We start from the raw sequence: 26,283 nt of genomic DNA, 5'->3' as shown, positions 1-26,283 counted from the left end.
CAACAATGTTTTACACCACAGTCAACTGGGATTCAGAAGCCATGTGGGCACTGTTGAACAATGTCTTAACCTGAATTTGATCATGGCCAAATATACAATTGTTAAAAAGTCCCCGCTTTATTTAGGTTTTATGGATTTGAGTTCCGCTTTTGACTTTGTTAATCGTTCTAGGTTGTGGTCACTTTTGCTTGATTATGGTTTGGATGAATCACTGGTATATTTTCTTTCGTATTTACACAGAGATTTAAAGGCGAGAGTACGTATCAACAATGATGGTGAATTATCTGAGGATATTTTAATTAGCAGAGGAGTTAGACAGGGCTGCGTACTCGCCCCACTGCTTTTTATTCTACATATTAATGGGTTGAGCCGCACCTTGAGCAAGACTACTAAAGACGTACCAATTATAAATGGTTCCCCCCTTACTACCCTACTGTATGCGGATGACGCAGTATTAATGGGGTGCACCCCGAATGCCTTACGCACTTTAATCGCTGGGTTTGTTGATTTTATGTCCGATCAGGGTCTAAATACTAATTTTAAAAAATCTTTTATCATGAACTGTGGACCAAAAAAATATAATATTACCTCAATTAAGTCAGGCGATAACATATTAAAATGCACTAGCACTTTCCCTTACTTAGGGTTACTATTCTCTAATTCAGGCTCATGGCAGCCACATGCTGCCTATGCGAGGAATAAAATTGGTAAATCAATAAATTCAATCTTATCCCTCCGACAACCCAAACTGGCCGACGTCATTATCCCCCTGCTCAATATTTACCGTACCCAATGCCACCCTACAGGGACATATGGAGCAGAAGTGTGGGGATATTGTAATATTACGTCTCTCCAAACGGAAGAAAATAGATTCTGTAGAAAGGTGCTGGGGGGAGTTCCCTGTGCTCCCACATTTATCTGTCATAGCGAACTGAGGTTGCCATATATTGTTGATTTTATCAGATCAAGGCCGCGCTTTTCTGGATAAAAATATGGTCAAATCCAGCAGCATCCTTAACACGCAGCATAATATCTGATTGTTTATTACATGAAAGATCGCATCATATACCATGGTTAAACGCTGTTAAGAATAGTCTGCTGAGTGTGGGTCATGGCTCCTTGTACAGTTCCCCTAATACCATTGTCCCTAATCATAAGAACACTGTTAAACGGGCATTGCTTGAACTATACAAGGAGGAACGAATGAGATCCGAATTTGTAAAACCCGCTGTTATTAAATATCTGCCAGTAATTGAATCAGGCAATGACAACTTAAATAAGCCCTGCAGATATTTGACAACCCCAAAAGGAAGATGGAACCGGAGCCTTTTATTCAGGTTCCGGGATGGCAGCATTGTCAACTTGCTAAGCTTCCCACTTGGCTATAATAAAAACTTAGAAGAGCTGGACTGCCCCTGCTCTGCAGGTGGAAAACAAAGTTTGCAGCATTATTTCTTTTTTTGTGGCCATTATAATTTATATACTCACCATTATTTAATGCCGATTTTCCACAAATACAACCAAAGGGATTTTAATCTGGCATTGAGGCTCCTACAAATGTTGTCAACTGATGAGATTATCTACACTGTAAGTTGTTTTTTAAAAGTCTGTGTAAGATCAAGGGCAAGTATGGAACAAGCATAATGGACAATGGTATTGTACTTGAACGCACATTGCACTTTATCACTTTATCACTTTGATACAACTTGCATTAAGAATCATTTTTATGCGTGTTTGGACCTATATGATTATTTCAGGTGAATGCACATTGCACTTTACCATTCTAATACAATTTGCACAATGAAATAACTATATGTGTGTCTGGATCTGTACGATCATTTTAGGAGTATATAAATGGAAAGTCGTGGTAAAAATTATACAATTGGATTAATGTTTCACATTATATGAATCTTGCTCCTCACGATATTTATGCTGCTTAAAACCCAATTGGAAATTTGGTTTTTAACTTTTATATAGGTTTTTATGTGTTTTAATGTGTTTCATTCTGTATGTACTTTTATGGATGTATCAAAATTCCGAATAAAGATCATTTGAATTGAATTGAATAAATACAGTAATCAATGATGCATTAGAACTTAATATCAATTCATTGTTCGAACGTGTAATCAATACCCGTCCCATGTCAATTCATTGTTCGAACGTATAATCAATACCCATCCCGGATCAATTCATTGTCCGAACATATAATCAGTCTTATCCCATATCAATTCATGTGCTAAAAACTGCATACATATCTCATGATATCAAGGCTGAGCAATCAGGCACAACAAGGAGTTGAGAGTTTCATTTGTACCGGCGCCATTTTGGGTGAGGTTAGGAAGGTCCAAGTATAGTCAAAATGTCTCCACCAACTCGTGGTTGGACCGGGACCTCTTTCGGCAGTCCAAAAGTTTTCGTTGAAGGGTAGCAGAGGGGACTGCCGACATGAACCATCAGTCAAAGTGGGGTGGGAGGCAACAATCTCTCCTACCGGGTCATACTGGTGTCCCACCGGAACTGATCAAGTTGGTAGTCTTGCAGGATTTTGGTCATTTCAAGACTGAGGCCGGCGCCGGCATGAGCGCGCCGACGTCCCGCGGCTACGTCGTGGTCGTTCCGTGGGTGATCATGGCAGTCATTCCCCATCGGGGGTCGGGGCCCCCGTGGCTCTTATAGAATCTTCAAAGTTGAGGAGAACGTTTCTGGACGCAGGACTCATTTTCTAGTTGAACTCAGAAGCGCCGTTGCACCGCAACAGTGGACGAGACCCCCGCTGGGTGAGCGGAGCATCATTGCCTCACAATAGTGGACGAGACCTTTTGTTGGGTGAGTGGAGCGTTGGGGGTGCTGAGGGGCCCCCACCTGTGGGGGTGGGAGAGGCTTGTTCGAGCCGCCTCTCCCTCCCAGCGCACCCCACGCCGACACCTGGCGTTGATATCCGTGATGTCCGGACCAGGCGATAAGAGGGGGGGGGTTGGAGGCAGAGGCAAGACATCCCCCCCGTGGCCTGCAGGGCGCCGCTTCAGGCCCGAACGGGGAGCTCATATCAAGCACACGTGGGAAGCGGTTCAGCGAGCCCGTCTAGAAGAACACCCTCCGGCCTGGCGGACTGAAACTTCATGGAATCACGCCAGGAATTCAAGGCAGCGAGCACGTCGCCAAGTTTAGGAACACCCCTACAGAATTCAGCAAACGCGCCGTGCGGTAGGACAGTGTCCCCGTCAACAATGAGTCCAGGATACAGGGTGCTGGCCGCCATTTTGTCAGCCCGGCGGGGCCACAGCACTCTCCGGTATCGATCCAGCCGCCAGTAGGGTTCAGGGAGAGCCAGCCCGGGATCACCAACGGCACCAACGATGCAGGGAGGCGGGCCACCAAAGCAGTGGAGGTAGTCAGCGCCTCCGGCCCATGGGCACAGACCACCGAGTCCGGGCGGAGGGTTTCAAAATGGCCGGCTGGAAGACAAAGGGGGAGATCCGTCTCCCATGCGATCAACCCCCGTCCGTCGCAGCCATTATTGAAGAAAGAAGAAGGATCCCGTCGGCCCCACGCCGACACCTGGCGTTGATATCCTTGATGTCCGGACCAGGCGATAAGAGGGGGGGGGGGTCGGAGGCAGAGGCAAGACATCCCCCCCGTGGCCTTGAAGGCGGCAGAAGAAGAGAATCGGAAGACCATAACATTTCGGGCCATCCACCCCACGGCTGATGGCGGTTAGCCGGGCCCCGCCCTGCACGTGTCGAGGCCTCATCTTCCGGATGGGCGTAACCGTGGACCTGTTGCACTTCGGGAGTTTCCGGAATGGGGGTAGGTATTTGCTGATTTGTATCTATTTCATGTTACCGTTATTGGGCGTGGCGGGCGGTGGGACAGACATGCTTGGAGCAGTGGGGGGGTGGCGGAGGTTAGCTACCTCGTGGCTGCCGTAACGTCAAGCTTGGCTTCTCTCACCACTTCCATGTTTCTTATTTCTAGCGAAGTCAAAAACTCATCAGTGGCCTACTGATTTTGTTCGATTTCTTTCCCTTCTTTTTCAAGTGTGTTTCATTGTAAAGTTTCTGTTTAACAGGATACAGTGTTTACTTCGTATTTTACATATGTCTTCTTTATTAGGGGTACTCTCCGGTTGAGCCAGATGATGTACCTCTAATAAATGGTCCGGGTGGAACTAGTTTCTCAATCAGTGGGGAGTAGATGGGCATGACAGATTACAACGGGGGACAAAGGGCCGCATTACCCACCCTTCACTACTTGCAAAGACTAGACAGAATATTTCTATTCCACGTTATTTGCAAACAGAGAATACCTCTTTAGAACTATTCCTTGAACAATAAAAGTCCAGCCAATCAATCAATCAGTGGGGAGAAAAACAGGCATGACGGATTACAACGGGGGACAAAAGTCTGCATTACCTATCCTTCACTATCTGCAAAGGGAGACAGAATATTCCTATTCTTCTCTGTTTGTAGACAGGGAATATCTCAAAGAGCAATAATCAATAAAAAATGAACAACTTTAAGGTAAATACTCACAATATGACTACTCAACGAAGTTAAAAAGTAACGGATATAGGTACTTGAGAGGTTTTCGGTGGCAGATAATCTACAATATACACTTGTACATATGAGTCTGATACAGGGCGGATCTCTGTATAACTATGGATAATTAGATATTAGGATGGCATACAAAGCTCCCAAACTTCTTACTTTTTCTCTTAAAGGGTTTCAAATTGGGGACAAATATTAGGCTGTGCTCTAGAGGTTGACGGTGTTGCTCCACTGGTACTCGGGCCTTCTCATGAAGCAGAAGGAGCCGCTCTCAATCTCCTTAACTCTTCCCTTGCAAAGTTGACCGGATTCTTAGTCTGCAACTGCTTCAGCATACTTGCAGTTCCACACAAGTCCTTTTTATTGGGGTCTCCTCTTGAAAGCAGTCTTGCATATGCGGCAAGTAACTTTTCTTGCATTCACCTTTTTTAAGACTTGTGAAAATTAATTTCAAAACATTCAATAAATACGGTGTTACTATGCATTGTGTCAAATGCTTTATTAAAAATATGCAGAAAATGTTCCCTTTATTTGTTGTTAATGTCTTTACAAGAGAATTTGAAAGGAGAAAGTAGGAGATGAATAACACATGTAGGACGTTATATCTCAAACTGCAAAAATTGATAAAGAGGGTGGACCAAAGTCTGCATGTACAATGCCAGTGGAAGCGTTTCAGGCACACTGCGAAGATTTTAAAAAATATAAATATTGTCAAGTTTTACTTTGACTTGTGATGTTTGATCTCATTTAGTCACTTCAATCTAATTTTTAACACTAATTTTCTTTTTGTTTTGCAGATTAACTACAATACTTATTTTGGACTCCATATTATATGTTGTTTATTATATTGTTTTGTTACTTATAGTTCTAGTTATTTATTGTAGTGTTATCTTTTAGTTATAGTTCCAGTTATTGTTTTAATAAAAGTTAATTAAAAAAGGACATACGTCTGTGTTTTTGTGGGGGTAGCAGTCATCAATAGAAATGATATTTATAATTTGAAGTATAATGCTGAAGCTTACTCATTAGCAACATATTGTGGTGAAATTTTAACCTATGTGCTGACGTAAGTGTTCCATAAACTACTACTATGGTAACAGGCAAAATACTGTTTGGGGGTAGGGTATAATACGCAGGAATGCTGTAAAAATAAATGGGCAAGGGCTGTTTTGTTTTCCACTGTTGCAACATAAAGTGATCGATAAAAATCCGATAATCAGGCCTATCAGCGACTAAGACAGCAGGCCGAGTCTCTTTTGCTCAACGGCTCCCTCATGGGACGAAGAAACGCCCTTTTTCACGAAATAGGAATATTTTACTTGCAGGACAGTTGTTAATTTCCCGTGAAAATACCTTAGCCTGGAACATTGTTAGTGATAAACTGTAAATACATCTGGGTCCTTTGCTTAAAAAAAAATATATAAAATATATTTGTGAATTAGAATAAGAATATATGTTACAGCTATAGATATTTGCTATTAAAAACCATTGAAATTCACTGAAAAAACCATAGGTTTTAGGCCATATATAGTTAGGGATTAGCATTTACAAAACCTTAATTTACTCGCACAAAACCATTGAAATTCGCATATATAGTTAGATGCAATAACTATATATCGCGCACCCGCAATCCACTGCTGATGATGTCACATATTACATCATTCATGACATGGTCAGTGACATCACTGATGACATCACTGATGACAACTCAAATGACATCACTGATGACATCAAACATGTGATAATACGATCAACCTCTTCAGACTCTAATATAACCTTAGATACACTCAGAGTAAACAGACACTCACAGACTGTCACTCATCCATGGAGTTACTCACACACCTAGTCAGTCATGCACTGAATCAATCACACCTCCATTTCATCAACTATACAGTTATACACACCTTACTTATTCAAACATATACTAACACATATTTACTCTCTTATACAATTCCTGATACAAGTTTTCAATGATCCATTCAGCCACTCACACATTCACTGGCTCTTATACACAGTAATTTATATATGTGAACTCTCACACGTACTGTGTTTTACATATGTACTTACTTTGACATGTAGCACTGAGATATCCATTCACTCACCAATACACTCGTACACAGTCAACCACCCATACAGCTGTTTCCACATGCAGTTTTGAACCCATAGATCTAGTGAATCAACTGTTCACACATGTATGCACAGAGTCACACACCTCCCAGCCACCCCCACACACACACTTACTCTCCCATACAAATACTTGGGCAACCAATCAATAACCCATATAGTTACTCATATAGCTACTGATCAACACATGCAGCAGTTCATAGAACAACAGATATAATGATGCACAAATTAAGACAGTTTAGTCACTAACCCATGCACTCAGTGAGACACATTTAATCACTCTCTCATACAGTCAGTCATGCACCTACTAAATCCTTCATCCAGACACTTATACATCCACTAATTCTTCAATATGTAAGACATATTTTAACTTTACAGAAACATACAGTCACTGTGATGTGATCAGTGATGTCACTGACCATGTCATGAATGATGTAATATGTGACATCATCAGCAGTGGATTGCGGGTGCGCGATATATAGTTATTGCATCTAACTATATATGCAAATTTCAATGGTTTTGCGCGAGTAAATTAAGGTTTTGTAAATACTAATCCCTAACTATATATGGCCTAAAACCTATGGTTTTTTCAGTGAATATATATATATATATATATATATATATATATATATATATATATATATATATATATATCCAACACGTGACTCCTCTGATCTCTCGGTGTTTCAGCAACCACGCAGCACACCAGCAAACAGGAAGGAGACGGACCACAGCACATCAGCAGAGTTGTTTTATTGAACAACAGAAAGCAGCATATATATATATTCACTGAAAAAACCATAGGTTATAGACCATATATAGTTAGGAATTCGCATTTACAAAACCTTATTTTACTCACACAAAACCATTGAAATTCCATATATAGTTAGTTGCACTAACTATATATCGCGCACCCGCAATCCACTGCTGATGATGTCACATATTACATCATTCATGACATGGTCAGTGACATCACTGATGACATCACTGATGACATCTCAAATGACATCACTGATGACATCTCAAATGACATCACTGATGACATCACTAATGACATCTCATTTGACATTACTGATCACATCACTGATGATATCATTCATGTGATAATACGATGAACCTTTTCAGACTCTAATATAACCTTAGATACAATCAGTGTAAACAGACACTCACAGACTGTCACTCATCCATGGAGTTACTCACACACCTAGTCAGTCATGCAAAGAATCAATCACACCTCCATTTCCTCAACTATACAGTTATACAAACTTTACTTATTCAAACATATACTAACACATATTTACTCTCTTATACAATCCCTGATACAAGTTCACAATGATCCATACAGCCACTCACACATTCACTGGCTCTTATGCACAGTTATTTATATATGTCAACTCTCACATGTACTGTGTTTTACATATGTACTTACTTTGACATGTAGCACTGAGATATCCATTCACTCACCAATACACTCATGCACACAGTCAACCGCCCATACAGCTGTTTCCACATGCACTTTTGAAACCATACATCTAGTGAATCAACTGCTCACACATCTATGCACAGAGTCATACACCTCCCAGCCACCCACACACACACTCAGTCTCCCATACAAATACTTGGGCAACCAATTAATAACCCATATAGTTACTCATATAGCTACTTATCAACACATGCAACAGTTTACAGAACAACAGACATAATGATGCACAAAATAAGACAGTTTAGTCACTAACCCATGCACTCAGTGAGACACATTTAATCACTCACTCATACAGTCAGTCATGCACCTACTAAATCCTTCATCCAGACACTTATACATCCACTCATTCTTCAATATGTAAGACATATTTTAACTTTACAGAAACATACAGTCACTGGATGTTGTCATCAGTGATGTCATTTGAGATGTCATCAGTGATGTCATCAGTGATGTCACTGACCATGTCATGAATGATGTAATATGTGACATCATCAGCAGTGGATTGCGGGTGCGCGATATATAGTTAGTGCAACTAACTATATATGGAATTTCAATGGTTTTGTGTGAGTAAAATAAGGTTTTGTAAATGCGAATTCCTAACTATATATGGTCTATAACCTATGGTTTTTTCAGTGAATTTTCAAGGTTTTGTAAATGCTAATTCCTAACTATATATGGTCTATAACCTATGGTTTTTTCAGTGAATTTTCAAGGTTTTGTAAATGCTAATTCCTAACTATATATGGTCTATAGCCTATGGTTTTTTCAGTGAATATATATATATATACATACATATATAAACATATATCATCTGTATATCTATATAAATACAAACATAAATGCATGCATACATATACTTATATGCATACAGATGCATGTTATTTACATGAAAGTTGAAAAAACACTAATAAAAGCAAAGCTAAAAAGCCACCTCATTACAAACAGAATGGCTTTAACTTAAACGAGGGCGAGATCTATTGCATTTTCAATGCTTGTTTACTTTGGTTCCATCAAGAAGGCATTCAGATGTGTCACACATTTGCCATAAATTCTGAATGTTAGCACTCTAGTTGCACATTAGATCACTGTAGTAAAGCTACTGCTCACCAGGGGCGTCTGCTGCTGGTATTCAAATTGCATGTTTCCGTCTGCATGTCAGAATTTTTTTAATGAAATAGAAGAGGATTTGAGAAGTCACTCAAAATGATCCCTAATTTTTCTTTCTGAAGCACTTTCTGAATACTTTCTATGGCAAAATTAACCCCCTCATGTTGTTCCTTTTTAAATTGAGTGTTTTCAGACTTACCACTTCATTCCAATCAAGATGGCTTCTGGTGTGCCATACTTTTGTCATAAGTAAGACTGTTAGCGCTCTAGTTGTTCTTTAGAACACTCTGGGACATTCTGTCATTGGGCTATACTTGGGGTACATCTGGGTGATATTTGGGCTACATTTAGGCTCTTTTGTCTCTGGTGGCCATCTTGGGAGACTGTATGTCAGAATTTTTTTATGAAATTGAAGAGGGTTTGAGAAGTCACTCAAAATGTGCCCTAATTTTTCTTTCTGCAGCACTAATCATAATTCATATGGCAAAATATACCCCCTCATTTTGTTCCTTTTTAAATTAAATGTTTTAAGAGTTACCACTTTATTCCAATCAAGATGGCTTCAGGTGTGCCATACCTTTGTAATAAGTAGGACTGTTAGCGCTCTAGTTGTTCTTTAGAACACTCTGGGACATTCTGTCATTGGGCTATACTTGGGCTACATCTGGGTGATATTTGGGCTACATTTGGGCTCTTTTGTCTCTGGTGGCCATTTTGGGAGACTGCATGTCAGAATTTTTTAATGAAATAGAAGAGGATTTGAAAAGTCACTCAAAGTGTGCCCTAATTTTTCTTTCTGCAGCACTAATAATACCTTCTATTGCATAATATACCCCCTCATTTTGTTCCTTTTTAAATTAAATGTTTTAAGAGTTACCACTTTATTCCCATCACGATGGCTCCAGGTGTGCTATACCTTTGTAATAAGTAGGACTGTTAGCGCTCTAGTTGTTCTTTAGAACACTCTGGGACATTCTGTCATTGGGCTATACTTGGGCTACATCTGGGTGATATTTGGGCTACATTTGGGCTCTTTTGTCTCTGGTGGCCATTTTGGGAGACTGCATGTCAGAATGTTTTAATGAAATAGAAAAGGATTTGAGAAGTCACTCAAAATGTGCCCTAATTTTTCATTCTGCAGCACTAATCATACTTTCTATGGCAAAATATACCCCCTCATGTTGTTTCTTTTTAAATTAAATGTTTTAAGAGTTACCACTTTATTCCAATCAAGATGGCTTCAGGTGTGCCAAACCTTTGTAATAAGTAGGAATGTTAGCGCTCTAGTTGTTCTTTAGAACACTCTGGGACATTCTGTCATTGGGCTATACTTGGGCTACATCTGGGTGATATTTGGGCTACATTTGGGCTCTTTTGTCTCTGGTGGCCATTTTGGGAGACTGCATGTCAGAATGTTTTAATGAAATAGAAAAGGATTTGAGAAGTCACTCAAAATATGCCCTAATTTTTCATTCTGCAGCACTAATCATACTTTCTATGGCAAAATATACCCCCTCATGTTGTTTCTTTTTAAATTAAATGTTTTAAGAGTTACCCCTTTATTCCAATCAAGATGGCTTCAGGTGTGCCATACCTTTGTAATAAGTAGGACTGTTAGCGCTCTAGTTGTTCTTTAGAACACTCTAGGAGGCTGCAGTAGAACACAAAGGAATCAACTGACAGTCTCTGTCCTTGTTGGATGTACATGTTTTACTGAGAATGTCAGACTTCATTTTCACATGACTGAGAAAGATAATGTGAATTTACAGAAAATATGCTTTCAGTTTGGAAAATCATGAGATATTAGTTTTCTTTCAAACAATATTCATGATATCACAGCAGAAGGTTTTTTCACATGGTAAAATCACCTTAGAACCCACCACAATTCCTAAAACGAGTATGGTACCATCAACAAATGATTTATAATGTAACTAAAGTCCTAAAACCCTCTATTAACTACAATGCTTTTTAATGAGGTGCTATCATGTATATTGGTCCCAAGATGGCTGCCAACACTTCTTGGATGAAGTGCTGACAGCCAATCAGATCAGATGTGTGGTTAGGCTCCGCCCAGATATATATCTTTTTTTGAACCTAAATTACTCAAAATCCACTGGAGCACATATATTGAGACCTAGCAAAGGCACATCGGGCTAACAGTCCCTACAATTTTGCCAAGTTTCGTGCAAATCCATTCAGCCGTTCGAGCTAAAAGTGAGGCCAACCGCCCTATGGAAATTAACATGGGAAAAACGCGTTTTGGGACCCCCCTTTTTTCTCGGCCCCCCCTTGATGAAACCCCCCCAAATTGTCAGGGGCTGCTCAGAAACAAAATGTTCCATTTTCCTGAAAATTTCAGCCAATTCCGTCCACAAACGCCAAAGTTATTAGACATAGAATTTTCAAAAATCCCATAGAGAAAAAATCCTAACTATATATACCTACTGGCGACCGCCAGTAGGTAATATATATATATATATATATATATATATATATATATATATATATATATATATATATATATATATATATATATAATATATATATATATATATATATATATATATATATATATATATATATAATTGTTAACACCATCAATGCTTCCGGCTCCTTTTGTACGATATGGATACAGTGTAGCGATTTCACCGGGGTGCAAGTAATCTTCAACTTCGGCCTCATATTTATCAGAAGCAGCGTGACAAACTTTTTAAATACCTCTGGTAATTCATTCTTAAAATAGCTATAGCACGTTAGCATGCATTTATATCTAAATGTGTGTTGTTTTATTACATGAAGAGCTTAGGATTCTAGAGTGATTGGCGCCACCGTTTTGATTTTGTCTAAAATAAAAATAAAAATAAAAAAAATTCCCCTACAGTCCGATGATATCCTTCTGGACAACTGTTTTCACACGCATTACGCACAGTCAAATGTAACGAAGCCTAGTGATTCAGGATGATGCAATGTGTTTTTTTATGTGATTCAAGAAGCATTAAGGCATTTCATACTATTTAATAGTTGCATTTCTCGGTTTATAGATGTTAGTATTATGCTTGTACGTTTGCAGTAAGTTTTGCATTCATATGTGTTTTGCGTACAACAGTATTTCCATGATGTCTATAAGTACCTTAAGGGGGGAAGGGCTATATGGACTCTCAGGTGCATGGCGCCAATTAGATTGATAAAGGCTTCTGTGAAGCCAAAACGCGTCTCTCTAGCCTTGGGATCGTGTGAGACCTGATTTATTAAAGAAAGCCATACCTTCACATCTTCGAGTACGTGCCTTCTTCTTTGCTGGAGTGGGATGGAGTATGCATCTAATTACAGCGTTTGTGGTTCAACGCTGATCACGTAACACCAGTCGCTTGTGGCTCTACTTTTGACCGCGTGTTGTTGGAGGAGCATGGGAATGCCAATGGTGGAGCCCCCAGAGACTGTGCCAGGAAGAGGACTAAGGATAACAGCAGACGGGACACGACGATCTTGCAGCGGGGCAGTTTTCTCGACTGCCAGCGCGGGGTCAATATTTCCATTGTTCAGAAATGCCTTGCTCGGCAGTCTGGCACCCTCTGGTGACTGGGCACCATGGATGCCAACACGGAAGCCGTGAGGATGTCTCGGCACTAGCAATTTTTATTTATTAGTCTCCCACGACCCCATGTTTTTGTCCTTTTTTTTCAAATTCAGTGCTAAGTGCAATCAAAGACATTGAGGTTTTTTTCTCAATATTTCTTGAGTCACAAGACTTTATATTGCCCGTTTCAATCCGCTGACTTCTCATGGCCCCGGCATAATAAACCATAGATGGAGACCTGTTCTGAGATTATTGCCCAAGACTGTGTATTTTTCGATAGTTCGCCCTGGAGCATTATGGGATTGGAAGTCTTTGTAAGGATGTGAAAGTTCACCGGGAGGCGGACATTGCCTGGAGAAATGACGCACTTCGTGTTTCCTACTAACTCCGTGGTATAATTGTTAACACCACCAATGCTTCCAGCCCCTTGTGTACGATATGGATACAGTGTAGCAATATCACCGGGGTGCAAGTAATATTCAACTTCTGCCTCATATTTATCAGAAGCAGTGTGACAAACTTTTTAAATGCATTATGGCATTTCATACTCTTTAATAGTTGCATTTCTCGGTTTATAGATGTTAGTATTATGCCTTTTTAGGTCAGACATGCCAACCCTCCCGATTCAGGCGTGAGACTACCGATTTGAAGGCTAGTCTCCCGCCTCCCGAATCCTACAAGCAAAACCCCGATTCCTCGGGGGTTTCACCCGACAGGGCTTGGTATTGTGTAAAGTGCTAATTCTTCCAGCAAAGAGTGGCGATGCAGGGGCTCTCGAAGGGGTGAAAAACCAACAAAGCGTCATTAACAAGGGAATCGTCTTTTAAAGACCTGCGAAGTACTGGGGAGGAGAGGGCTGTTTCAGCCAGGGCTGCCACAGGGTGGTGGGGGGGTGCATGCACTGCCAACAACCTGCCAGGCCACTGCCCAACACTTGCATCACCCTCTCTGCCTGTCATTATGCTCCATGCTTCTGAAAGGTAAGAAAAAAACGTGCATTTACGTTTCAAATGTCCGATCCTACAGCAGCACACTTCCAAAGCCCATACATGCCAGTAACCCGATTCAAAGTCCCATTCTCCCGATTTTTTTTTACATCTCCCACTTTGCTTTCCTGAAATGTTGGCATGTATGTTTTAGGTTAATATACATTCCGTAGTGCAATCTAAAAATATTGCATGCCTGGGCATGTCAGCAATGTCTCATGGGATATAGAAATAAAATCTGAGTAAATTAAATCCCCACATAATTTCATATCCTATCCAATTGTGTCACATAAAGAAAGGAAACAGAATGCAGCAGTCAAAAAATCTGATGTTTTGTAATGATAATCTTGGATGGATATTGTCCACCAAAGAGACCTTTTGCCCTCTCAAATTAGCAAATAACAGTTCACTATAAGTGATTTGCCACAGTTAATAAACAACATGTAACTACTTTTAAAAAGAGTATTTTATTGAGTTACAAGGAGAGTTTCTGAGCAGATGCTCCAGCGTAAGTGAACATATTTTTATAACAGTAGCTAGATTGCACCTTTTATCATTTTTATTTCACTGCAATTTGCACTGTGATAGGGCCTCCGCCGCACGTATAAATGTACTTGTAAGTAGGCGTATGGATTGTCACAGGCACAAGATCCTGCAATGCTTCTTCTTAAAATAAAACAACTGACCTCTTTTTTTTAAAGCTTTCCAGATGTAAGCCTGCACTCATGTGACACTGTTTCTTTCCCGTAAGGATCTCACTTTCTGAAGACTGTGAGTTGTCACTTTTGATCTTTTCACTCACCTTTTTCTGCAGGTTGTAGACAAGAACTTTGTTTCCGCCCAGATATTCGGGGTCGAAATTGCTCACTTCCCCTGCTCTCTCCAAAAGCATTTCGTACTGAGATTGAAGATTTTCTGTCAGAATATCTTGATTTATTTTTAGCTTCTCTGCCATTTGCTGCAAAAACCTCATGAGCTGTGTAGAATATTCAGAATACATGTGTTACAGTGCAGCAGTTAAGCACAATTTAAAAGGTCACCTTGGTGTCAGTGAACATGCCTGGCAACCACAAACACCTGAACTTTTAAGGCGCTTAATCTGAACATTGAGTATTCGTACATATTGTTCCATTGCTGGCAGGAAACAGTCTTTGTCCATTCAATTCAAGAAGATTTTGTTCGATCTTAGGTAAAACAGTGTACATAAATATTAACATATTTTTAAAACAGTGATGCCAGTACAGAATGAACAACAGCAATAAGGTACATTTAATTAGCAAAGTACAGCTTTCTTTCCCATGGTCCCTTCAAACCCTTCCTACCTCGTAGCGGTTTCTCAAATGCAGTTTTATCCCAATCACTCTATGAACAGATCCTAAAAAAAAAGTAATACTCCAAAACAAAAAAACTTTAAAAATATGTTAATGCAAGCATTTAATCAATATAAGCTTTATTTCGACAGATTGTGTCATATAAGCAGGAAAACATACAGGGGTAACATGAAGTTCAAAAGTATAGAAGAATAGAAAATAAAAGTATACAGTTCTTAAAACACATGTCACAGGGTGCACACAGTTTCTTCCTAGTGCGGAAACTAGATCTTTGCAGCGTGCAGGCTCTTTGGATGTTTATCAACATACAGTTCCTCTTACAGTGTCAACATCAGTTACCCGGTGACAGTGCTGGAGCTGATGAAGAATAATAATAACCTTACATTTGTAAAGCGCACAGCTACCTCCTAAGTGGTTTCCATGCGCTGGGGGCCCTAGGAAAGACATGCACCCAGTTGCATCAATCCCATATTCTGCGAATTTTAAATTGCGAAAAATACCGAATCGCAATTTAGAATTCGCAGAATGGGATGCATCAACAAAAGCGATTTCAAAAAGCGAATCGCAATCGGCCGCAATTGCCGATAGCGATTACTGCAAAATCGCTGAAAAATCGCAGATTCGCCCGTTGACCATGTTGAAATTGTGAACTCGCAATTACTGAAATCGCAATTTGCGAAAAACGGGAAGTCGCATTTCGAGCCCAATGATGACATTACAACCAGGAAGTAGGCTGTTCCCTCCCTCATTCTGATCACTGAGCCTGAAAGTGGAAGCAGTACTGGCCAGAGCTCCACTACAGACAACTTGCAGCACCACACCAGGACACCAACAACTCTCAAAATGTCCCAGGAAGCAGCAGGGAGCAGTGCCCCAGGAAGAAAGAGGAAGATTAAATTATCTGAGCAGGAACTTGAGTTCCTCATTGAGGGAGTCTGTAAGGACCATGCTCACCTTTTCGGTAAGGACTCCCGGAGGCTGACAAGCGCCGCATCAGGTCAATTCAGTCGGGGTGACCCAGTGCTCGATTGACAAATTAAAAAAAGAGGTTGTACGACCTCAGAGGGCGTGCCAAAGAGCGAATCGTTGAGAGGCTGGGGAAGTGACTTGCCACCGGTGGAGGAGAGCCCACTGTCACACCCAACACTCCACTGGAAGACCTTGTGGAGGACACCCTGAATCCTGAAGCCTGCGTGGGGGTTACCCAGCTGGACTCCTCCCGACCCACCCAACAATCCCAAGGTAAGTGCCATGCGACTGCGACCCCGTCCCCTAACAATGCCCATGACTCCAGAGCTAGCTATTTGATAACCCCAAGAATGCAGGCCATGCACACCTGAAATGCCCTATTGCATTGTGGGACTTGTAGTATGACCAAAATTCCCTAATAGCCCCAAACAGCCAGACCTGTCAATTCAAAGTAATTCTTAAAGCCAGTCAGGGAATGCAAGCCTGCATGCATGTAGCAACATCTCATGTGCAAGATACATATCATTAATCATGCACCCATTTACATCACAGGTGCGTCTGAACAACCCAGCACCGACAGTGAGGCCCTACATATAGAGGAGAACCCGGAGGACACCGAGAGTGAGGGCCAACCTGCACCACGACCAGGACCATCTCAGCCACCAGCAGCAGTACCACCACCTCCCCATTTGGACAGGGCCACCCCAGCAGCCACGGGTGCCCAGCAACCACCCCAAGTGACACCCACAGCAGTGGTACAGCCACACCACCAGCAGCCAGGAGGCAGACAAGGCGCACAGCCACAGTAAGATCACAGTCCAGCGGACTGACGGGCCAGCAGCGTGACGCCTCAACACGTGTGGGTAGGGGTGTACATGTACGGGATCCTGGCCTGGCCATTGAAAGCCGCATGCTCGCAGTACATCAGAAGCAGGCGCGTCACTTGGCAGCCATCCACCTGCAGCTGCATAAGACGGCGCAAAATGTGGGCCAGCTCACAGAATGCATGCAGGGCATGACCGCAGCTGTTCGTGAGAACAGCCAGATCCTGGTATCCCAGCAGGATATCCCCCGCCACCGCCACCACCAGCTGCTTACCCACCTGTCAGCCTACACCAGGTCCAATCACATAATTGAAAATGCCACCTCACAACTTTCCCGCCGCTCCCTTGCAATGCAGGTGCAGATGGTCCAATGTTGCCAGGACGTTGCCCGGGCCCTTGAACAGGTGACAGCAGCTGTGCAGAGTCTGCAGCCGACTGGCCATGGTGAAGCAGGTGGGGGGATGATGCCAGCGAGGGCACTTCCAGCCACAGCAGCATGTCCTTGCCGCTGGTAACGGAACGCCGCACCAGCAGCAGGCCCACTGCAGCATCACGGGCCAACAGTGTTGTGGAGGACACGGAGAGGCGACTGGGTGCGTCCGGCCGGAGGCGCCAGTGACACATTTGACTCTGCCTGCAGGGCCATGCTGATTCAACAAGCAAGCCCTCTACCCCTTCATGTGGCTGTATGACGGAATACAGTTCGCATGTGATATCAAGAAAAACAAAGGCCACATTATTGTGAATAAACAATAAGAATTTATGGTCTCACATAAATCCGACTCATGTCATTATTACATTTGTCATGCATGAGTGTAGTGTTGTGTGAGGGGAATGGGTGCACTAGAAACAGTTCATTGAGATTTGGTTGCGGCGCCTGTGTCCTTCAGCAGGATTCTCCCCGCGTGCATGATGCACGTTTGCAGGTTGGCGGTTGTCCCCTTCCGACTCACTACCAGAGATATCCACAGTTATCCTCCGCTTGGTAGCAATGTTGTGGAGTATTGCACACACGGCCACGATGCGGCAGCAGACCTCAGGCTGGTATTTGAGGGCCCCACTAGTCTTGTGTAGGATGCGGAATCTGCTCTTTAAAAGTCCAAATGTCCGCTCAATGCAAGTCGGAGTGCGAATGTGTGCAGCATTGTAACGCCGTTGCTGTGGTGTGGCAGGTTTGAGGTATGGGGTGAGGAGGTAATCACGGAGGCCATAGGTGCTGTCACCTGAATGAAAGGAGCAGAGGGTGAGTGCCTGTCATACGCAGCTATATGGTCTCGATGTACTGTTTGTTGGCACATGTATTTACCTAGAAGGTGTCCTTCGCCATAGTCTCCCCTGGCCAGTCGTGTGTGCATTTCGCTGTGCCGGAATATGAAGGAGTCATGCGTGCTACCCGGGTATTGTGCCACTATGTCAGTGATGATTTCTTAGCGTTGCACACCATCTGGATGTTCAGTGAGTGGTAGGACTTGCGGTTCCGGTACATGTATTCTGTCTCTGCGAGTGGGCAGATGTGGATGTGGGTACAGTCAATGCATCCAATTACATGGGGGAATTGTGCTAAGTTGTAAAAATCTAGCTTGGTTTGATTCAAGTCCTGTTGGGTGGTTGGGAATTTGATGTAATGGTGTAGGCGGCTCAACATGGCATCCAGGAAACTCCTCAGGCAGTGGGACATGGTGCTCTGGGAGATCCCCCCTGCAACGGAAACTATCCCCTGGAAGCTTCCGGAAGCCAGGAGGTGCAGGCTGCACAGGACCTGGACATGGGTGGGCACGGCATTGGTCCTCCTCGTTGGGTGCTGCATCAGGGGGTCAAGGTCCCGGATGAGCTTTGTAATCATTGCCCCATTCAGCCGGTACTTTGAGTAGATTTCCTCCTCAGTTTGGCCCAGAAGTGTGACCCGCTGGCGGAAAATTTGCTCCTGGATCCTGCGTCCGTTCCTTCCTGCAGCCTGGAGCCTTCGCCGCCTAACCACCATGTAGAGTCCTGGCATTGTGATTGTCCTCATGCTCCTACTGTGTCTCCTTAAGTGTGTTTGGTCAGCCTCGCACCTGTGGCTCATTGGGAAATTTTTTTGATTTTTGTTTTTTACTTCATGGTTACCACCTGGTTTGGGTTCTCCTTAATTTGCGCCTCGCAAATAGCGATTTTGAGGTTTTTCGCTTTTTGCGATATTTCATGCATTTGGTTTGCGATTATTTTGCGAATTCGCAATTTGAATCACAGAATCATAAGGAACTTGCAATTTTCGATTCGCATAGGGGGTTCCACCTCGATTCTGCGATTATCTTTGCGTATTCGTAAAAAATGTTTTGCGATTTTGCATTTGGGTCAGGTTTGGTTTCATGAATTGCGATTCTTGATATTGCGATCGCAATAGCTATTTCGCAGCTATTGCGATCGCAATTTGGGTTGATGAATCTGGCTGTAAGCGAGCTGTTGCCCAAAGTCACATGGTGTTGGGCTGACCTGCCACCAGGTATCGAACCGTGAACCCTGTGGTCTGGAGTCAGGCGCCCTGGCCGCTGCGCCACACCTCTTCAATGAGAATAATGTTAAGACCGGCATTTGTGCCTCGAGAGAGTCCACCTGTCATAAAGGACGTAAAAACAATTCATCTTACTAAAACATTGTTACAGTAGAAAAGTAAAATTCATAAAAAGTGAGGTAGTGCCACTAAGAGAAAAGATAAAGAAAGCAACTATCAAGGTAATACAGTGAATACAATATGTTACAAAGATGAAGTGCCCAACGATCATGTGTCAGGGTATTCGCCCAATGTACCCTTATATTTTGAGGCTGCGTAGTGGGTCAGCTTAACAGCTATAAACAGTAAAGTGCTTGTGCATCATCTCAACTAGTGAAGCTGTTTCTATGGGGAATAGTGCCTGGTGCCAGAGGCATGTTGGGTGGTCTGGGCCGGCCCACTAGATTCTGCGTACTTCTCTCTTGGTCCTTTCTCCTAGTGGCCCAAATGCAACCTAGAAACTTCACTACTGCACAGATAAACAAAGGTCTAGTGTCCGATTTAAGGATACGTAAGGCATCCCGGGAATTCCAGGTGCCCATTCGCTGAGAAATGGTTTTTATCCATTTGGATCTTGGAGGCACGTGGGCTGGACATGCGAACAGCACATCTGCAACAGAATCCATGGGTGCCTTGCATCCTGGGCAGTTACTAGGGCTCGATTTGCTAGTGTACCACTTTGCTGATACCTCGTTGACAGGTAGGATACCGAACCTGAGTTGTATGTAAGGTTTCCTATCCTTGGGTACCTGGATTGGGTCTAGGTAAGTGTGACAGTTCGGCGGATCATTTCGGTGAGGGTGATGTACCTGAGTGCCCCGGGGGCACTCCTCAACGCCACCTGGAGGGGACACTACTCTCCGATGCAGGGCGGGGCTCCACCCCTGATAAGGTAGCAGACTCAGCTGTGAGGTGTGTCGAGGCGGAGTGCGAGGGAAGCAGTGAGCCGGAGACAACGCGTGAGGAAGGAGAGAAACCAGCGAGACAGAAGACAGGAGGAGAACGGAGCGACGCCGAACTGCTGGTGGAAACGGACCGAGTGAAGGAATCATCGCCGGAGGAAACCCCAGGGAAAGACGGGACGTGGTCCAAGGAAGGCGCAACGGACGGTACTGCCGGGACCCCGAGGGCGGTTCCCGGCCTCAGGCAAGTGCTACAATGTGCTGGGAACACGGTGGTGGGCTGGTGGGGAGTCCAGGCTAACTACGTAGGACTGTAAAGGAGAAAATCAGGGTTCCACTGGGTACCGGGACTGGAGAGACGGGAGGGAGGAGCGGAACAAAAGCCGGCCAAACTAGTTGTAAGGCACAAAACCCGTTGAGGGGGTCCTTAGACTAGTGAAGTGTAGCTGGTTGTTCTTAACCCCGCAGACACCCTTTCCTTGAGGACGCCCGTGAAGTGAATGGCCCTAGAGGGAGGACCTGTGTTTTTTTTATGTTACACCACCAGAATGGAGTAGTTATATAGGGAGGACTGAACACCTGAGTAACCGTCCCCTTTGTTTTCTTTCATGTACCGAAGATCCGTCCGGAGCCACAGGAAGAGGAGGCGACAACCGACCGGAGAAGACACAAGGACCCCAGAACCTACAACAAGACCCCAGAAAACCCCAGTTTCCCTTGTACCATCCATTAAACCTCTTTCTAACATCCCATCACGTCTCTTCCGTTCTTGATCCTTCGTGACAGTGGTTTTCAGAAGTGGGATCGCACGACGACCATCACGCCGCACGGAACAAGAAAAGGACGCCATAAGAAAACCCAACCAGAAACAATGACCCAGCCCATGGGGATAGAAGAAATGCTGGCCCAACTGACGGAGGCCCAGCGCCATCTACAATGTGTGGTAGAGTCCCAGTCCTCGGAGGCAAAGACAGATAGTGAACATCTACAAGAAGCCTTACAGGCACAAGCCGGTCTCATGGCCCAAACACAGACCCTCCAGGATTCGGCTATACAACGGCTCACGGATACCATAGCCGCAACCAAAGTTCATCCGAACGTACCTAGTTCAGTGCTACAAAAATGCAAAGCAGGGGAAGACCCGGATTTCTTCTTCACAAATTTCGAACGTTTAGCCAGTACTGCACAGTGGCCAGAGGAAAGATGGGGTCAGTATGTGGCATCCCTGCTGTCAGGAGAACTCCAAACAGCCTACCAGGCTGCTAACCCCGGTGGGACGACCCCCTACGCCACCATAAAGAAAACAATATTGGAGAGACTCGGTTGCGACCAGGAGCAATACCACACACGGTTCCGCAAGGAGAAATGGCAAGCACAGGACAACCCCAGAGCCTATTTCTATCGGATTCAAGATTTAGGGACAAGATGGTTACAACCTCACACCTCTTCCAAAGAGGAGGTGGTAGAAAGGGTATTACTAGAACATTTTATCGAGGGTCTCCCCACTGCCACCCGGGCCTGGGTGAAACAACACCCCAACTTAACTGGGAACAACGCCATGGAACTATCCTGTGCCCATCAGAGAAATCCGGAAATCAGACCCTTCACACCTCGCCTACCCAATACCGCTATACACCGTTGGAGGGCTGTCAACCCAACACCCCAAGCACCTCCACCGAGGCCCCTTATTGATCAACGGTTCCTGCCCCGTCCCCTAGGAAGGGAGGGATCCCAGACCCCCAATGTTTTAACTGTGCCGAATGGGGTCACATAGCACGGAATTGTCCCCAAAAGTCCACCAGTGGGGAACCCATGGAGGTTGGTTATACGAGGGGCAGAGTGCTGTGGGCAGGGGAAGGGAAGGAGGCCTATCATCTGTCCCTCCAAATCAATGGGGTCAGGACTTTAGTTCTGGTTGACTCAGGCTGCCGACATTCAGTGATCGCAGAGGATAGGGTCGAAAAAACCCAATGGCAAAAGGGAGAAAGGGTATCGACCACTTGTGTGCATGGGGACCACAAAGACTATCCAGTGGCTATCATTACCCTAGAGTACATGGGGAAGAGGGATTCTATAAAGGTAGGAGCCATTCCCCGTCTAGTGGAGGAAAAGATCATAGGAACGGATTACAACGACTTCCCAATCCTGCTAGCAAAGGCCATAGAAGAAAGAGAAGCACACCGCTGGTTGAAGGATGCCCCTTTGTATTCTTTGGAAATAACAACGGCTGTGTATAAAGAGAAGAAAACGCGTAGGGAGAAAAGGGAAGGAAAAAGAAAGGCTGTGTTGAATGGTCAGGTTAACACTCCCTCCACTTCCGCCTCTGTAGGTACCGACGGGGAAAACAAGACACCAGCCAGTTTTAGAGCCGAACAGCGAGAAGACCCCGCTTTAGGCCATGCCTGGGCAAGAAGTGTAAGCGATGAAGATGACCAGGTAGGACCTTGGTTTGTTATACGTAAGGGACTGCTATATAGAAAAGTAAAACGAAATGATGAACCAGAATACCAGCTCCTAGTACCCTTAGCGTATCGCACTCAAGTACTATATCTGGCTCATAACCAAGCAGGGGGGGCACTAAGGGAGAGAGAAAACAGAAGAGTACCTGCTCAGACGGTTTTACTGGCCTGGGGTCTACTCCGACCTCCGTAAATACTGTGCTGTATGTGTCAAGTGCCAGTTAGTGAACCCAACTCACGTACCCAAGGCCCCTTTATATCCCCTTCCTATCATCAACGTCCCTTTCACCAGGGTGGGGATGGATTTGGTGGGCCCTTTATTGGCATCAGCCCGGGGATACCAATACATCCTGGTCCTCGTGGATTATGCGACACGTTACCCTGAGGCTATACCTTTAACCAGTATGACCACCTCCAATGTTGCACAGGCCATGATCACTTTCTTTAGCCGCGTGGGGTTCCCAAAGGAACTGCTCACGGACCAAGGGACCCCTTTTATGTCCAAACTCATGGCACAGATATGTACTCTCTTAGGGGTCAAACAGATACGCACCTCGGTCTACCATCCGCAAACGGATGGCTTGGTAGAACGTTACAACCAGACCATTAAAACCATCCTCAAAAAGACAGTGTCAGAAACAGGAAGGGACTGGGACGACAATTACCCCTCACCTTGTTCGCCATTCGAACACACACTCAGTCTTCTACCGGTCATAGCCCCTTTGAGTTGGTATTTGGAAGAAAGCCCAGAACATTAGTAGACATGGCGGCTGAGAGATGGGAGGAGGAGGAAGACGAGGGAAAGACAGTACTCGAGTATGCTGCCAGGCTCAAAGACAGATTAACAACCCTCTGGGATAGCGTACGTACACATCTTGATTCAGCACAAGACAGACAAAAGACCTCCTACGACAAACAGGCCGCCCTCAGACAATTCCTTGTGGGTGATAAGGTCTTACTCCTTTTACCCTCATCAGACAACAAACTGTTAGCCCACTGGCAGGGCCCTTATAGCATCCTAGCACAGGTAACACCCGTAACCTACTGGGTGGACGTCCCCCACACAGGTCGAGTTGGTCAGATATATCACGTCAATCTTTTAAAGAAATGGACAGACGAGCCCGAACCCCCGATCGGTGCACCAACTAGCCTATATATCACTAACAACAAACCCCTCGACATACCATTTTCCTCCAGGTCAAAAGACCCTAGCAGTATAGCAATACCCTGGGGGGCTCACTTAACCGAAGACCAAAACACCAGTCTTAGTGCGCTCCTCCATAAGCACTGGAACACCTTCTCTGTAACCCCAGGAAAGACACAGATAGTACAGCACGACATAGATACGGAGGGAGCCCGGCCTATCAGACAAAGACCAAACAGAATTCCAGAGGCTAGGCGGGTACTTGTAGAGCAGGAGGTGGAGGACATGCTTCATATGGGAATAATAGAACCCTCCTGCAGCCCCTGGTGCTCCCCCATTGTTCTAGTCCCAAACCCCAATGGGTCCATTCATTTTTGTGTGGATTATAGAAAGCTGGATGAGGTGTCCCATTTTGACTCCTATCCTATGCCCCGAGTGGAAGAACTACTGGACAGGCTGGGCAACGCCAAGTACATGTCAACACTAGATCTCACCAAGGGATACTGGCAGATATCCCTCACACCCAGGGCCCAAGAGAAAACTGCCTTTGCTACTCCCTCCGGACTCTATCAGTTCCGAGTCCTACCCTTTGGATTACAAAGGGCCCCTGCCACCTTCCAGTGACTAATGGACGTTATTCTGAGACCCCACCTGGCATATGCTGCAGCCTACCTGGATGACATTATTGTCTACAGTGACACATGGGAGGAACATCTCATTCACCTAGGACATATATTCACCTGTTTACACACGTCTGGACTGACGGCCAACCCCGAGAAGTGCATGCTGGCCACTGACAATGTTCACTACTTAGGGTATCACATACAGGGCGGACAGATCCGACCACAGGTGGATAAAGTAGAAGTCAATTCCTCCCTTAAAAGACCCACTATGAAGAAGGGGATAAGGGCCTTCCTGGGTTTGGTGAGATACTATAGACGGTTTGTCCCCCGGTTCTCTGAGGTTGCGGCTCCTCTCACGGACATGCTGAAGAAAACGCAGCCCAACACCCTCACTAAGCATGGGCAAAATGTGCGAATTCGCGTTCCGCGAATTCGCGGATTTCCCCGCAAAATCGCAAAAAAAATCTGTGAATTCGCAAATTTTCCCGGGAAATCACAGATTTTTTTGCGATTTGCCGTGGAGTACTTTCTACTGGCTAATCCAGTAAGTGCTCCCTCATTGGGTATAGTGCTTTTACTACACTGCAGCTGCGTAAAGGGCCAGAAGATGTGTCTCCAGTGACCATGTGTGCCTGTAACACAGGCACAGGCACACATGGTCACTGGAGACACATCTTCTGGCCCTTTACGCAGCTACAGTGTAGTAAAAGCACTATGGGGCAGATTTACAAGCCGCTGTGCCTCTTTTGCGCCGCAGTTGCGTCACTTTTGTGACGCAGCAGCAGCACAAAAGATGCGCCATGGTGCTGGGTATTAACAACGTGACGCATCTGAGAGATGCGTAACGTTGTAAAGCCCTGCGCCATCAGGAGGCGTTCCGGCGCAGGGGAGGGCGTTCCTGCGCAGGAACGCCTCCTAAAAGTGCCTGAGTGAAATCTACAAGATTTCACTCAGTCACTTTTAGGCCAATGCCTAAGACCCAAGGACCCCGGAACCTACAACAAGACCCCAGACAACCCCAGTTTCCCTTGTACCACCCAATAAACTTCTTTCTAACATCCCATCACGTCTCTTCCGTTCTTGATCCTTCGTGACAGTAAGGTTCCAGAAGTCTGACCTGTTTGTGTATTAGGAAAACTGTATTGAGTTTTCCCTGATCGGACTTGATGGTGTCTTGCTGCGCAATCCATTCCCAGTAGTATTGCTTTACTGTATCTTTTTGAAGCTGGGGTGAGTCTTATTTTCCCCACGCTTCTCACAGCCCTACGTCTGACACAAGCTTTCTTACATTTCTTATCCACCCCACCTTGTTGCAGGTATCCAAGCGAATAACCTCTGTCAGAGCTTCGGCGTAAGACAGTAGCTCCTGGGTCCTCTGGATTCTGGCTCAAAACAACAAAGGACGGAACTTGACGATGTCTTCTATGGGGCGATGTTCCTTATCTAGCATTAGTGGGAAAAGTGGAGTACCTTTAGGCAGCATCACTAATTCTCTGAAATATTTGTGCTATGATCTGCTGAGCTCAGCAGTATTATCAACACCCCACAGCTCTGCCCCATACAGGGAAGAGCTAACTGCTTTAAAGTGACATACCTGTAGAGCATCAGCAAATGGTCTACTGTGGGAGGAGCAGTGTTCTTTTCCTAGTGCCCCTGTCACATGCTTGTGACTCAACG

The 26,283-nt window shown here is 44.4% G+C and overlaps 1 protein-coding gene across 1 annotated transcript in view; it reads right to left on the bottom strand.

The window, feature by feature from the left end:
• Positions 1-26,283, bottom strand: part of LOC147690293 (coiled-coil domain-containing protein 170-like) — a 638,795-nt gene that overhangs the window by 94,163 nt on the left and 518,349 nt on the right. The window contains exon 10 of the mRNA XM_086937932.1: positions 14,627-14,800. Within this exon, the coding sequence (XP_086794058.1) occupies positions 14,627-14,800 (174 nt within the window). The remainder of the gene's footprint in view (positions 1-14,626; positions 14,801-26,283) is intronic.

This window comes from Lissotriton vulgaris, chromosome 9 (assembly GCF_964263255.1).
Source record: "Lissotriton vulgaris chromosome 9, aLisVul1.2, whole genome shotgun sequence".
NCBI lineage: Eukaryota > Metazoa > Chordata > Amphibia > Caudata > Salamandridae > Lissotriton > Lissotriton vulgaris.
Note: the sequence above shows the minus strand (reverse complement) of the source record. Positions and strands in the feature narration are given on the sequence as shown.